The sequence below is a fragment of the Lepidochelys kempii genome, chromosome 1 (assembly GCF_965140285.1).
Source record: "Lepidochelys kempii isolate rLepKem1 chromosome 1, rLepKem1.hap1, whole genome shotgun sequence".
Classification (NCBI taxonomy): Eukaryota; Metazoa; Chordata; order Testudines; family Cheloniidae; genus Lepidochelys; species Lepidochelys kempii.
Window position 1 is genome coordinate 245,458,167 of NC_136380.1, and position 16,002 is coordinate 245,474,168.

Sequence of the window (16,002 nt, forward strand, 5' to 3'; positions counted from 1 at the left end):
GATGCCTTAGAAATACCTATGAGTGATAAGTTGAACAGTATAATTAACTTCCATCTATCCGCAATGCCATAATAGATAAACATTACTTATGATGACTAATAATAAAGCTGTACTTCCTAGTGTAGCTTCAGGTCAGTGACTGTTCTTGCATGAAATACAACAGAGGTTCTCAACCAGGGATCCAGGGTCCCCTAGGGGGCCTCAGGCAGGTTTCAGTGGGGCCTCCAAGCAGTGCCAGCATTAGACATACTGGAGCCCAGGGCAGAAAGCCAAAGCCCCACCACATGGGGCTGAAGCCCAGGTCCCTGCGCCCCACCACCTAGGGCTGAAGCCTGAACAATGTAGCTTTGTGGGGGCCCCTGTAGCATGGCCAGACTGAAATTCTAACGCTGGACCTGGCTTTTATATGCAGAAAACCAGTTATTGTGGCATAGGTAGGCTGTGGAGTTTTTATAGCATGTGGGGTGGCGGGGCGCACTCAGGAAGAAGAAGGTTGAGAACCTCTGAAATACAGTGTGTCCTAATAAATCATCCAGAGATTCTGATTCTCACCCCTTGAAAATGTGTGCAGTACAATAGAAAACCAAGAACTAATAAAATGGGGTACATGCAGTACACCTTTCCTCATGAATTTTCTGAGCATGACGCTCTTTGCAGCTACTGGCAATGCCTGGTCTAAGTAATTTTTGGCTATTTAGTGCCTAGTTCAATCAGGTTAATAAATGGCAGGTTTTTAAGACCCAAGTTTTAGTGTTATGAATGTTCTTTGTCTTGCCTAATTCAGGTTGAATATGAAGGTTTAAAGCATGAGATTAAACGATTTGAGGAGGAGACAGTATTGCTTAATAGCCAGCTAGAAGATGCCATTCGACTGAAGGAGATTGCCGAACATCAGCTGGAGGAAGCCCTGGAGACCTTAAAAAATGAAAGGGAGCAAAAGAACAATCTGAGGAAGGAACTCTCCCAGTATATCAACCTCAATGATAGTATGTACAGTAACCACATTAATATATCAGTAGATGGATTAAAGTTTGCAGAGGATGGGAGCGAACCTAATAATGATGACAAAATGAATGGGCACATCCATGGGCCTCTTGTGAAACTGACTGGAGATTACCGGACTCCCGCAGTTAGGAAAGGAGAATCTCTGCACCCAGTCTCTGATCTCTTCAGTGAGCTCAACATATCGGAAATGCAGAAATTAAAGCAGCAACTCGTGCAGGTAAGAGCTCAGCTTAAAACCATAAAGACTTTCACATAATTATACCAGACTGTAATGCTAATGACTGATTTACTTGTCCATGATCCCTATTCCCCTATTTCTCTGTTCTTAGCTTTCTGCCTAGGTGTTTTCTAATTTCCAGATCTCTCAAAAAAAGTTCAGTTGAGAGAATGATCAGAAACAAGGGGAAATGAGGAGAAAGGGACCCAGCAGTGGTTGAAGTGTGTGTGGGTCGGGGGGCAGGAGAGGAGAGTTCACAAGGGTTTGAAGATCTAGCAAACACAATCATTTTAAAAATCAAGCCAGTAAACTGAGGGGCACCCTTTAAGCATGGTCTTATGAAAGCTGCTCCTCCCACATAATAGACTTTGAGAACTGATGGGGGACAGGCATGGTTCCAGACCACTGGAGAAGAGTGTCACGGTTCATAGAGTGGGTCACAGCTAAGAATGCCAAACTCGGAACGCGCTGTCAGAAAACAGGGCAGACACACCCAAACTGGTGGTATATTCTGCAGTTAGATTTTACCAAGCCAGTAACAAAAGTGTACCCCAGGATCACTATATTAGTTTTACCAAGGAGTCACATACAGCCCCCTTAGCATTTCAGCCCAGACAAGCTGGACTTTATGATGTAAGGTTATTAAAACCAAACCCACCAAACATTAGGTTCTTCCAGTCACTTGCTCAGGTCACTGGATACATCAAGGTCTCACCAAAAACAGCACTGGAAGCCAATCCTTAGAAAACTAAACTAAAGATTTATTAATTCAGGAAAAGAAATAAGAGTTATTAAAAGGTCTAAGCAGATAAGAAACATTACAGTTGGTTCAGAATCTGTGAGACCAGTTATTAGCAGAGGTGTAATGCCTGCTAATTCTCCATAAGTCTCTTAGTGTCCTTTCATAAGTTCCTCAGGGTTTTACCAAAGCAGATTTGGGGAGATCTGTCTTGCATCTGGAATAGCCCCCTGATAGCATCCAGAAAGATTAGAGCTGTTGGATCAGTCCATAAATCTATATTTATAGCTCTCTGACATGAACAGGTTGATAGGTGTCTTCCTAGAAAGACAGTCCTGCCATCTAGTGTGAGGAAGAATAGATATTTGAGTCCGTGACAAGTCCTAATGGCCTTGTTTTGAAGATTGAATGCTTCAGCCCTAAGGTTTTGGTCTTGTAAACACAATGTGATAGCCACCAAGTCTTTATCAAGTAGTTTTCCATCTAAATGCTACATATGCGCTTTTTGATCTAATAACTGAGTATAGTTGCGTTCATAATGTAAAGGCAAATGCAAAACATGAAAAGTTAATTTGATTACACTGGTACCTTCTAAGAGGATGTGGGTAAATACAGACGGATGTGGGTAAATACAGACAAATACAATTTAGTATCTACTCCATTCTTATCAACACAAGTGAACCTCTTATATTTGGTTTCAGAGGGGTAGCCATGTTAGTCTGTAACAGCAAAAACAACAATGAGTCCTTGTGGCACCTTAGAGACTAACACGTTTATTTGGGCATAAGCTTTAACATTCCTTTGTTACTTAAACACAGTGAATTAGCCTGATTATCTTGCAATGCCTCCTGACATGCCTGTAAGATCACACTCAGGTGAATTGGTCTGTTAATTTTATCCTGAGCTGGTTTACCAGTGTCAAAGAGTTAATATAACCTATCTTTAAAAAGGGGAACAAAGAGATTTGTAGGGATTCGTAGACCAGTCAGCCTAACTTTGATACCTGGAAAGATACTGGAACAAATTATTAAACAATCAGTTTGTAAGCCTCTGGAGGACAATAGGGTTATAAGAAATAGCCAGCATGGATTTGTCAAGAACAAATCTTGACAAACCAACCTAATTTCCTTCTTTGACAGGGTTACTGGCCTAGTGGATAAGGGGAAGCAGTAGATGCGATATAACTTGATTTTAATAAGGCTATTGACACGGTCCCATGTGACATTCTCATAAGTAAACTAGGGAAATGTGGTCTAGATGAAAGGTGTGTGCAAAACTTGTTGAAAAACTATACTTACAGAGTAGTTATCAGTGGTTCATTGACAGACTGGGAGAGTATATCTAGTGGGGTCCTGCAAGGGTCAGTCCTTGTTCCGGTACTATTCAATATTTTCATTAATGACTTGGATAGTGGAGCAGAGAGTGCTTATAAAATTTGCAGATGACATCAAGCTGGAAAGGTTTGCAAGCATTTTGGATGACAGGATTAGAATTCAAACCACGTTGACACATTGGAAGTTGGTTGGAAATCAACGAGATGAAATTCAATAAAGAGAAATGAAAAGTACTTCACTTAGGAAGGAAAAATCAAATGCACAGCTATAAAATGCAGAATAACTGGCTATGTGGTAAAACTGCTAAAAAGGATCCGGGAGTTATAGTGGATCACAAATTGAATATAAATCAACTGTGGTGCAGCTGCCAAAAAAAAAAAAAAAAAGGCTAATGTCATTCTGGGGTATATTAACAGGAATGTAGTATGTAAGACACGGGAGATAATTGGCCCGCTCTACTCGGCACTGGGGAGTAGCTGGAGTCCTGTGTCCAGTTCTTGGCACCACACTTTAGGAAAGATGTGGATAAATTGGAGAGAGTCCAGAGGAAAGCAAAAATATGATAAAAGGTTTAGAAAACTTGACCTATGATGAAAGGTTCAGAAAAATGGGCATGTTTAGTCTTGAGAAAAGAAGACTAGGGAGGGACCCTGGTAACAGTTTTCACATATGTTAAGAGCTCTTATAAAGAGGACAGTGATAATTGTTCTCCATGTCCTTTAAAGTAGGAAAAGAAGTAATGGGCTTAATCTGCAGCAAGGGATTTAGGTTAGTGTATTAGCAGAGGGAGTGAGGGAGCTGCATTCACAGTGTGGAGCAGGCTTGTTATGAGCTAACAAGAGACACCTGGTGCAGGGGGGAGAGAACCTCAAGCAGCTGGTTCCTTATTAGAGAGCTGACAGCTGTTTGAGAGGGCTGACTCTGGGAAGTTTACAGGGGAGTCAGCTCTGTGCAGGACTGTTGCAAGCTGAACCCCAGGGCAGGTTACCCCGTAAGAACTCATTAACAAAGAACTCTAAGAAGGAACCCTTTTGGTCGCCCAGGCTCTGAGGTAAGAGCCGTGCCCCAGATTTTTGGGACTGAGTTTTGTCTGAATAAACCCAGGCCCCAATAAGGGTGGTGATTGGATGAGCAAGTGTGGAGTGTCTGTAAAAGGGCCTGGAAAAGGGAGAATAAAGGGCAAGGCAGGGCAGAGGCACAAGGCCACAAGAGGGCACATAGGGGCAGCCAACTCGTTTATAGTTAGATATTAGTAAAAACTTTCTAACTAGAAGAGTAGTTAAGCACTGGAATAGGCTTCCAAGGGAGGTTGTGGAATCCCAGTTGTTGGAGGTTTTTAAGAACAGGTGGGACAAACACCTGTCAGATGATGATTTAGGTTTACTTGGTCCTGCCTCAGCACAGGGGGTGGGACTTGATGACCTCTAGAGGTCCCTTCTAGCCCTACATTTCTGTGATTCTATGACTCTCACTTTTTCCAGACCACTTTCTGTAGTAGGATCCAGTTCTTCTTGCTGAATAAATTAGGGCCACATTCTGATACCATTACATTGGTTCAGTAGCACCTTACTCTCATTTACTTCAGTGAGACTATCTATGGACTAAGGTGCTATTCAGCGTGAGTAAGGGTATCTGAATTAGTCCTTAGTGTATGTAGACTCAGTTCTGTTTCTGTTACAGTCAATTGGAGTTTTTGCCATTAACTTAAGTTGGAAAAAGATTTGGCATTCCATCAAGAAAGAACAAAAGGGGAGAAGAGTTTCTCTTGAAGAATACATACCCGAAGAGCTTGTGGTGTTTGAGACATAACACAATGTTGTATTCCACATTAGCATCCCCTGCTGATGCATCCTGTATAGGGTACCACTGGCAAGTATAATACCAGCAGTTTGTTTTCCATTCCTCCATGCCTTATCTGAGGCATTATCAAAACTGGGAAGGGATCCAGTGTATATATACTTAAAAAGGGGAAAAAAAAAAAAAAAAGAAAAGAAAAGAAAAAAAAGACCCAGAAGAAGCTGCCAACATCTCTGTTATCATCACCCCAGAAAGAAATAATACAAAGCCACACAGCCTAAAGGTCCAACCATGCAAGCTGTTAAGCAATTCCTTTGGAGGTGCACAGCATGTCAGCTCAGTGCCAACTCGGTGTTCTGGGCACCTTCCAGGATTAGGACCATCATTATATCTCTCTCTACTAAAGGGTGAAAAAAAGTGAAAATATCTTGAAAAAAGGTGAGAGATGCACAGAAGTAAAATTGAGAATATAATGAACCTCACTTTATTTGTTCACTGGGGAAAAAAGTGCCCCACATGTTAAGTGACATTTTGCTGGAGTACTTATTGTTTTACCTATTTCATTACCAAATATTGGTTACGACATAAGAAAGCAGTGATGATATGGTACCTCGAACTTTGTGTATGCTTTTCCTCACAAAACTAATTGTATAAACGTGTTAACAGTATTCAGTTGGTAACTATTCTCAGTAACGTTGTCAGTCTACTGGCAATGACAATATTATAATATAATATTAATATAATATAATAATAAGATAATATTATTCTTCACATTTTAATAAGTGTATTCCATACAGTATACATACACGGGCAGGTTTTGTAGATGAATCCACAGTAGATATGCCTGGCCATAGCAACTTGATACTGTGTGTGATACAGACAGCAACTGCCCTTACTAGGCATCCTAAGCATGTTAAGAATTTTTTAAAAAAATAGACGCAGCGAGAAAACTGACATGATTTCTATAGATCAGCATGGCAGGGCTGGGCCAGCCCCCATGAGGGGTGGGGAGGGAGTACCACCCAGCCCTGCTCGGATCCCAGCCCTGCCCTCTGGCCTTAACTCCCGACCACAGCCCGGCCAACGCTTTGCTCCTGGCTCCAGCTTTGGCCCCCTTACACTTGTCTGAATCCCCCCTTCCAGGAGCTGCAGCCTGGCTCTGAGGGGGTGCAGACAGGGATAAGGAGGGGTGCGACCCTGAAAAGTTTGGGGACAACAGCTATAGATACTTAAAGGTTTACCGTAGAATGCTGGTGTGTGCTGGGTTTTGTTTTTTTTTACTTTTTTATGTAAACTGTCCTTTCTATTTGGAGCCACATGAGCTCACCTATGGTCTCACAAATTAAATGTGAGGAATTCCTCCAGGAAGTTTCTTGATGTTGGACATGGGAATTCAATTATGTTCATGCTGGTAATGCTTCAGCAAAACAAGATTTGCTATCTTCAGCAGTGTCTTTGTAGTGTTCTGTTCATAAAGGCATGTATCAAAGGTTAGTATGAGCACTTCCACCGAATGGTGTGTATTTTAGCTATTTGAAATTTCTGTACACAACAGCAATTTATTTGCCCTATTAAACCATAGGCCTATTGTTGCACATGCATCAAAATATTAGTTAAGGTGGGTACAATTCCTCCTGCAGCTCTGGGGCTGAACTCCTTCACGCCTCTTGACAGGCCAGCTCCTGGCTGGTGCCGAGGAGACCTTACTGTCACGGCTTGTATTTCAGTAGTGCAGACAAGACCCACTGTCTAAACAAGGTGAGTAACATGACCCACCAATTCCCAGCAAAGGTCCATGCCTCAATCAAAATTCCAATGGTTATTAATGGCAAAGATGTCTTCTCTGTTTTGGGAGGGAGGAATTATCCACGTCCTTTTCAGAACCCCTGTGATTCCTTCCACCACTTTATTCTCCTTATTCTTGAGGCCCCACCTCATAGCCACCTTTCTTCTGAGTGGAGAGGATTAGACAAATCTTTCTTCAGACCTGTTGACTCTTCATCATCCAATGCTGTGGCTGCTGAACAATGTTCAGTGTTCTCCCTCTCTGACCTCCTCCTTCAGTTTCCTTAGCTCTTCCAGTGCTTTTCCGTCCAGAGAACCAAGAAAATTAGACTAGACATCAGGTTCCATAATGGAAATTTCCTGTTCACAAGTTCTTCATGGTTCCCACCATCAGTTCATTGCTAACTTCTCTTGTTAACAAACTAAATAATAATGATATATGTGGTTCCCATAGGTCAAAGCAAACTGCTGACACACATTGGGGGAAAATACCCCAAAACTGAAATCACTGCAGAGAACTATGCTGCATGAAACACGTACAGCTCATTTGGGTGATATTTTAGTTTGTTTTAGATAATGATAAAGAGAGTTTGTGAAACTACTAATTTAGTTGTCTAAAAAACCCAGATGACACTGAAATATAACATCATGTTTCTAGAAGATTGCTGTGGGTGGAAATAAAAATACAGCAGATTATAGAAAGTGAAATACTTAGGAACAGCAGAAAGTCATTATTATTCAGGAGTTTGCTCTTGCTTTGTTTTTAAGACAGAAGCATATATTAGTCACTGAAACACACGCTAACATCCTAGTGTCGCCTAGTATTGTACTGCTTATTAGAATACATTGATATTGATTCCATAATGTCTTTAAATGTCTCACCTAGTATTCCAGTTAGCATATGGGTTCCAGATACACTACTTCTAACACTATGTTCTTTGTATCTGCAAACAGATAATCCTTTCCATGCAGGCTCTCTATTTCTTTTGCCAGTCTGAAATTTTGCAAGAGAAGCAATTTTTCCAGACCTGGTTTGTGTTTGTTAAAGATATCATAAACATTCCCGTTAATGTCCTTCTCCATAGTAGATGTCTGCATTGAACAATAACGTAGTAAAAGTCAATTCTTTCTAACTAGTTTAAGCAGTCATGGACATTGGAATACAGTGGCTCTGTACGGTTAACTTCCTGTAACAAATGGTAAAACATTATTTGACAATGAGCCCCATGCAGCCATCTTTATTTCTCTATTAGTAGAATCCACTGTTAGCTGCCAAATTCGAGGACTTCTCCGAATGTTCATGCTGTGGCACCACTTACCTTTAAGGGCCAGCACTTCTTGTGACAATATCCATATATCTTTTCAGTATATTGCTGTTGTTGTCACAGGAAGAGCTGGCACTTTAAGATGGTTGATACTCAGCCTCATCTCTGCCAGGTGTAGCCTACCTGGCCAGATGAATGGAATGAGTAGTACAGGTCTTGTGGTGGGGACCATGCAACTAAGAACCAGGCCTGCTAGGAGACAATTCAGCCAGGAGAGAGATTCCAGGGAGAGCAGACCTGGGAAATCTGTATAGCCTGATCTATAGATTAGGAATAAAAATTCCCAGTTATCACTTTCACGGTAGACAGGTTCTTGTCCCAAGATTAGGCCCAGTATTAAAATTATTATATAGTTGGGAACCCCGATGTGCACAGCTGCAACACTCACACTACAGTAACTCTTCTATATTTACAAATAATTTATGAATACATTTAGCAAAGTCACACACACTCTAACTCAGTAAAGTAGACAGAGATAATACAAAAGTACATACTTACACCATCCCTTGCAGAAGAAGCTGAAATGTTAGCTATTATCTTCCTCATCACCGTCACCTTCCTCATCTTCACCGGTGGCCATCATTCTGGTCCTTCCCAAGGGCTACATCTCTCTCCCTCCTACTGCCCTGGAATGCCACTTTTATAATATGTTCTGCTGATGTTACCATGTCTAATGCATATTCAGTAGGGGTTTCTTCCCTCTTCCTTATTTGTATTTCCTTCCCTTACCAATGTTAAGGTATCCTTTTTCTATAGCTTAATATATTTATGATTTCACCCCATTATAATATACATCAGTTCGTTGCCATGGCAGTCTTGCGGTTGGATGTTCCGTCCAAAACATTCCAGAAGCTGGTGTTAGTTCATGTTGCTATGGTTGGCTGATGTCATTATGGACAAAATTCCCCCTTACATTCTGCTTCCAGTTCCCCAAAATGTATGGGTTACATAAATTTATTTGTGCTAAAGTGCATAGGCCTCAAGCCTCATGCTAACTCCTGAAGCCAGTGTCTTACAGGATACAAGCCTGTAGGTTCCTTGCATTACTGCTGAATATAATAAAGCAGAATATAATGCAAAGCAGAGAATATAATAGAGGTAAGCTAGCTCACTGGGCTACACCAGTGTTCCATTAAAGAGTGGAGGGTCAGTGAAAACTAGGCTGAGGAGAGAGACTTGCAGGGAGCAAAAGCCTGCTAGGCCTGGGCAGCAGGTATAATAGGCACTGCCATGGCCACCAGACCCCTGGTTGCGGGGTTTGGCGGGTGAAGGTTTTGCTTTATTATGCCCCATGCAGGTTTCCGGGGTGGCTGAGGAGGTGGTGATTCACAGGTGCTATTCAGCTTCCTGGGTTTATCAGTAATCTCCCTGGACTCCAGAGAGATTACTGATGAACCCAGGAAGCTGAGTAGCAAATACTGCCTCCTCGGCCACCCTGGAACCTTCATGGGGCATATCAAAAGCATCTCCGGGAAGAGCTGCTTTTCCCCAGGGGGCTTAGGGTCTGGGGAGGGGAGGCCCAACTGTGGCTGGCCTGGGGCTCCTCTGGGCAATTGTGGGGGAGCTCGGGTCACCTCCAGGCCGGGTTCAGGGCTACGGCCAGTTTGGGGCTGCTCTGGTGGGGGTGGAAGGGGCGGAGCTGGGGGCTAGCTTCCCTGACAGGGGGCTCCACCCACCACCCATGCTGATAGAAAGAAAGTCTCAGCAGGCATTGGACTAGGAACCCTGAACCAAGGGTGTGAGCCAGCTAGCAAGGCTAATTGGAAGATCTGTGTTATTGTAAACTGTTGGTTTTTTTTTAATAAACCAGACAGTCAAAAAAGGGAGGGCTAAAGCGAAAACACTCACTGCATGAAGTCTGATTAATAGGGGAAACTGAAACAGTGGCAGAGCCCAAGACTGGACTGAAGAAGGCTCTGCTACAGCCATGGAATTAGACTAACCTCTTCAGTAGCCTTAGATTCCAGTGGGGACTAAATGCTTACAGAAATGCAGCTCTGTATGTCTGAGGAGGTGGATGTACTATTTGTGTTGTAACACAGATATGAGGAAAAACAGTAATACAGTTTGGCCCCAATTTTTCTGCTTAAGTGGGTTAAAGGAAGAGCCATCTTCTCTCATCCACCTGCACACACAAGAATTAAGGCCAGATTTTTAAAGAGGCTTTAAAATGGCTTCTATTTTTCCACCTACAATTTTGTGTCCGCTGCTGACTACAGGCGCAAAAATAGAGGCCAGGTTTTAAAAGCAGCCATATTAACCATCTATCATGCACTTAGCCCTTTAAATTGGGAAATGCAGAATTCCTAGCTATAGGATAATAGGAGTCTGAACTGCATTTTAGAATACTGAATGAACATTAATGGTATTAATATTCTTTTTTTTCCCCATATAAGTTTTGCAGAGACTCATTTGACTCTCCCAAATGTTGGCTGGGGAGATATCTATGGGGGGAAATGCTTTTTAAAAGGCTTTTAGAAACAGGCAGCTCTGATTTCTCTGAATTAGTCATTCTGTTCCCCATAAAACGAAGATGGAAATGGCATTTTTCTCCAAATATATAAACAGAGCTGGGAAGATGCAACAGTGGCTACTAAAGAGCACACTGAGTCATTCTCAATAAAATACCTGCTCACAACCCACACTTTAATCCTGCGTTTATTGAAATTACTGTCAAAACACCCATTGAAACCATGGGGAGCAGGGGTAGACCCACAGTCTTTTACCTTCCATTGCATCACCAGTTCTGATCTGGACAAAGACACATGGGGAAACTTTAAATTTTCTGGGGTTTTTTTATGTATGACAGTCTGTAGCTGAACAGACCAAACTACTAACAATTAACCTGGTTCCCTTGCTTTGAGATGTTCTGTATTAAAACCACTGGGGGAATGGCCATTCTCCATGGCACCATCTCCTTTTTTACCTCCAGATTTCTCTGTGGAAACCTAAGACAGAATTAATATAGCTCAGAGGCAATGGCAGCTCAATACCTGCTTTCCTTCTCCCAGACAGGAGAAGATGTAGTCCCAAAACTTTATAGCACACGTGCAGATTGCTGGCTTTTGATTGACACCATCTGTGTCTACCTCCAGGTTTGTAACAGAGCCAGTTTGTTAGTCCCCAGAGTGTGCTGCACGGACCACATTTTCTCCCTTGTCTTTGAGGAGATGAGTGCCGGGTGGGGGTACATAGTGGTGGAATGGACGTCTGGAGATTGTGTGTGCTGTAATTTCTGTTTCTATTTATGTCATTGCTGCATTACTTCATTTGAGCTGGAGGAATTTATGCATCTGTTTAATGTATTTTTTAAAGATTGTCAAAGATGCCCAGGAGCACTGATAGGGTGCTTTTTATAATTGTTGGTAAAAATCCAAATAAATAAATAATGATGGTGAAAGAATGGCAGAGTTTTTCACAGAAACTCCTAAATTAATGCATACGCTTAGGGGAGAAATGTATATGTATCATTATGATGAATTATATCATGACGTAGGCTGAATAATATATGGTGGCTGTTTAAAATTCAGAGAACATATTTTGGGATAAATCTGATATTTAATGAGAAACCAGTCACTGTCAATTTAGATGGCTAAGCAGAATTGCTTGGGAAGTGGGTAACCGTTGATGAAGTAAGCACTAATAAGAAATAATTCCCACGTGTCATTACGCTACTGCAAATGGGAGTGGGAGTTGAGATTTTCAGACACTCTAGGAGATTTATATGTACACCTACAATTTAATTTTAAAATGAATGGCTGGTGTGTCTAAATTTCCTCAAGTGCTTTGAAACCTCAACTAGGTTACATAGTTGGGGGTAAAAATGCTATTGGCAATGTTTGGTGACAAGCGCACAAGCACATGAAGATTGAGAACTGGCCTATACTGGGGCTGCAGAGCACCATTTAAAGTGTGTGTGGGGGGCACATAGATCCCTGCCTGACCTTTCTCTTCTCCTCTCTGGCACCCACCATCAACCTGACCCTCCCATCCACCCATCCCCTACAAATTTGAGCAAATGGCATTGCAACCTGGGTTGCAGTGCCTTTCAAGTTTGTCCCAGAAGCCCCTCCGGCATGACAGAGAGGAGGCCAGGACAAATTTGAGCGAGTGGCATTGTGACCTGGCACACAGTCACAGCACCACTCAGGTTTGGCCTAGCCAAAAAGTCAGGCCATGGCATAGGCTTCACGGCCTGTGGGTCTAGGTTTCTTAGTTTAATTCCCTTGTCAAATGTTAATATTCTTTATTATATCATTCCAGGTGGAGAGAGAAAAAGCTATTCTCCTGGCCAACCTTCAGGAGTCCCAGACGCAGCTAGAACACACAAAGGGAGCCCTAACTGAACAACACGAGCGAGTCCACAGGCTCACAGAGCACGTCAACGCCATGAGGGGACTGCAGAGCAACAAGGAGCTGAAAGTAGAGCTGGACTGTGAGAAGGGCCGAGACTCTGGCGAGGAAACACATGACTATGAAGTAGACATCAACGGCCTAGAGATCCTAGAATGTAAATACAAAGTGGCAGTGACAGAAGTGATTGACCTTAAAGCTGAGATAAAGGCCTTAAAGGAGAAATACAATAAATGTGTAGAAAACTACACTGAAGAAAAGGCAAAGTATGAGACCAGGATCCAGAGGTATGATGAGCAGGTGACGAACCTGGAAAAATCAACGAAGGAAAGTTACGAGAAAATGGTTCAAATGGAAAAAGAGTTGCAAAGGATGACGAGCGTAGCAAATGAAAACCATAATACCCTCAACACAGCCCAGGATGAGTTGGTGACATTTAGTGAGGAGCTGGCTCAGCTCTATCACCATGTATGTTTGTGTAATAATGAAACTCCCAATAGGGTCATGTTGGACTATTACAGGCAAAGTAGAGTCACCCGTAGCGGGAGCCTGAAGGGACCTGATGATCCTAGGGGGCTCCTGTCTCCACGGCTCACCAGAAGAGGAACGGCATCCCCAGTAGAAGCCAGGACCCCAACTGAGCATGTTTCGAAAGAGAGCACAGAGGCTGGCAAAGAACAAAGTCCAACCAAGACACCTACGATTTCTCCTGTCATCACGGCCCCTCCTTCCTCTCCCGTCTCTGACAGCAGTGACATACGCAAAGAGCCAATGAATATCTACAACCTAAATGCCATAATACGGGACCAAATCAAGCACTTGCAGAAGGCTGTAGATCGGTCACTGCAGCTGTCACGCCAGCGTGCGGCAGCACGTGAGCTGGTGCCCATGATTGATAAGGACAAGGAGGCCTTAATGGAAGAGATACTGAAACTGAAGTCCCTGCTGAGTACAAAACGGGAGCAGATAGCAACCTTGAGGGCAGTGTTGAAAGCCAACAAACAGGTAAGTGAGTAACAATGCTGTCAGTTTGTGGTGATCAGTATTTTCATAGCTGATTTATGGGCCTTTCAACAGGTATTGTGGTAGATGTTTGAACAATCAGCTGTCCATCTTTCCAGTCAGTCACAATGAGGCTGAGGTTTTTCTTGTTTTTCTTAACTCCCTGCAATCTTTCTGCATAGTCTTTTTGCAGCACCCAACCTTGACCTAAAGGATGGGCAGAGTGAGTGACTTGCTGTAGAGTTTGAGACCTCAATGTCCTTACATGGATCAGCCTACAGGAGAAGGAGAAGGGCAGTAAGAAAGGCACAGCAAGAGCCGAGCACTAATGTGGCTCCCTAGTGGGTCTCCTGGTTTGAGAAGAAACCAGGTTTTGAGGGCCACAACCAAACCTGGGTCTTCCAAATGGTAACGTGATGTGCTGTAGCCTCAAGGCCGTACGCAACTCCAGGGAGCTCGGGAATAAAAATTTACGTTGCATTTACACAGCTGACTATCTCAAAACACTTTACAAAGGTGGGTGTCTGTACCCCATTTTACAGGTGGGAATACTGAGGCACAGAAAGGCTAAGTGATTCCACCAAAGACATGAGGTGGGTCAGGATTAGAATCCAGGCCTCCTGTCTCTCATTCCCTAGCTGTACCCACTAGACTACAATGCCTTCGTGCTATCCTATCAACGGTGGGCGCTCTCCGCTAAACAAATTCAGTGACTGATCCCTTTATAGTCAACAGTAGTTAAATGGCAGCAATAATCCATGCACTCTAGGCAGGGGGAAACATTTATTTCTGCAAAGCAAAATGATCAACAAAATTGTAGACCCATCTGATTATTGAACAATGTCTGATCATTTAATACAAATGAGTGGATCACACAGCTCTCTTGGGTACGCAAATCTCTCATCCAATTTGGATACTAGTTTGTCACTGCAGTCTCCTGGCCAGATATAATGGTCCTGGTTTTCTTTTCTATACTGGTTTTACATCAGTAAAACTCTATTGACTTAAATGCAGTTACTCCTGATATTGAACGGGTTGGAATTTTTCAAATATTCGTTTTCCAGAAATGCCATTTTATTGCCATTGAAATTTTTGTTTGTCATTTTTAAAATAAGAAATATTGAAAATTTTAAAAAAAATATATCACTTTGGGGCAAAACTGATCAAAAACATCCCACATTTTTTTATTTTTATTTTGAAAATTATAGAGATTAAAAAATTTTCAAAAATGAAATAAAGATTTTAAAATTTGTCTCAAATTTTCTTTTCATTTTTTGACAAGGTCTGTTCTTGATATTGTATAGTAAGACTAGAATAAGGCCCATTGTATGTGAAATGCAAAAAAATCCCTGCACTTGCGCACTCTCTGTCATCACCATGTTCATTTAGTTGTGTTATACCCCTATCTCCAACCCTTTGTCTGCTTTTGCATCTTTAGGCTTTAGTATCTTTTTAGGCGCCAGTCTTGCAAACAATTATGCACGTTGTTATCCGCAAAAATCTAGGGCATCCCGCCTATACCCTGCTGAGGGCTCAAGGCGTGACCTGGTTAATTTCAGTACCCCCACCCTTTCCCTACTGAGGGCTCGGGCTGTGAAGCATATACCCTTACCCATGGAGCTCAGGGTAAACCTGTTCAATTTAAGTACCCGCCCTTTCCCACAGGGTTCTGGGCTATACAAGTCTGTGTAACTTTTTCCCAGTGAAAGAGCCTTACACAGCAGTGCTCTAAACATCAATTTATTAGCAATACATACAAAATACATCTGCCAAACAAAGCTATTACGCTCACCACTCCCAATAGACAGACAAACTTCACCCGATGGCAGTCAGGATCCACTCATCTGGGGATGCCGGTGCTACCTCTGCCCGTCACAGTTGTGCAAGGGCGTCAGTTCTAGCAGTTTTCAGAGTAACAGCCGTGTTAGTCTGTATTCGCAAAAAGAAAAGGAGGACTTGTGGCACCTTAGAGACTAACCAATTTATTAGAGCATAAGCTTTCGTGAGCTACAGCTCACTTCTTCAGATGCATATCGTGGAAACTGCAGCAGGCTTTATATATACACAGAGAATATGAAACAATACCTATTCCCATTGAACTGCAGGCCAGCGATGGTTCCCAAAGAGCATTGTTTTTCATTTACTTTATATAGGTAAAACTAGCTCCCTCCTTCAAATTTACTAAATCTATTACATTATTCAACACCCCTAGGTAATAACATTTAACCAATCATGCACTGGCACCTATGTTTGCTCCTCCCTGCTCTTTACATTTTATCTTTCATGCCCAAATTGTACCTTATTTATGACCTTCTTTGTTTGTGCAGATGGTCAGCATAAATTTGCTGGTCAGAGCTTATCTTATCTATTTCACCATTTGTGGGGGGTTTTCTGTATCCTCCCTAAACTTCCCAGCGCCTGGGTGTCTCTACTTTACAACCTTGG

At 42.4% G+C, this 16,002-nt stretch overlaps 1 protein-coding gene across 9 annotated transcripts in view; it reads left to right on the forward strand.

Annotated features, from left to right (window-relative positions):
- Positions 1-16,002, forward strand: part of BICD1 (BICD cargo adaptor 1) — a 260,014-nt gene that overhangs the window by 178,287 nt on the left and 65,725 nt on the right. For all 9 annotated transcript variants that reach the window (XM_073321652.2, XM_078850128.1, XM_073321711.2 and 6 more), the window contains exons 4-5: positions 785-1,222; positions 12,466-13,560. In XM_073321652.2, the coding sequence (XP_073177753.2) occupies positions 785-1,222; positions 12,466-13,560 (1,533 nt within the window). The remainder of the gene's footprint in view (positions 1-784; positions 1,223-12,465; positions 13,561-16,002) is intronic.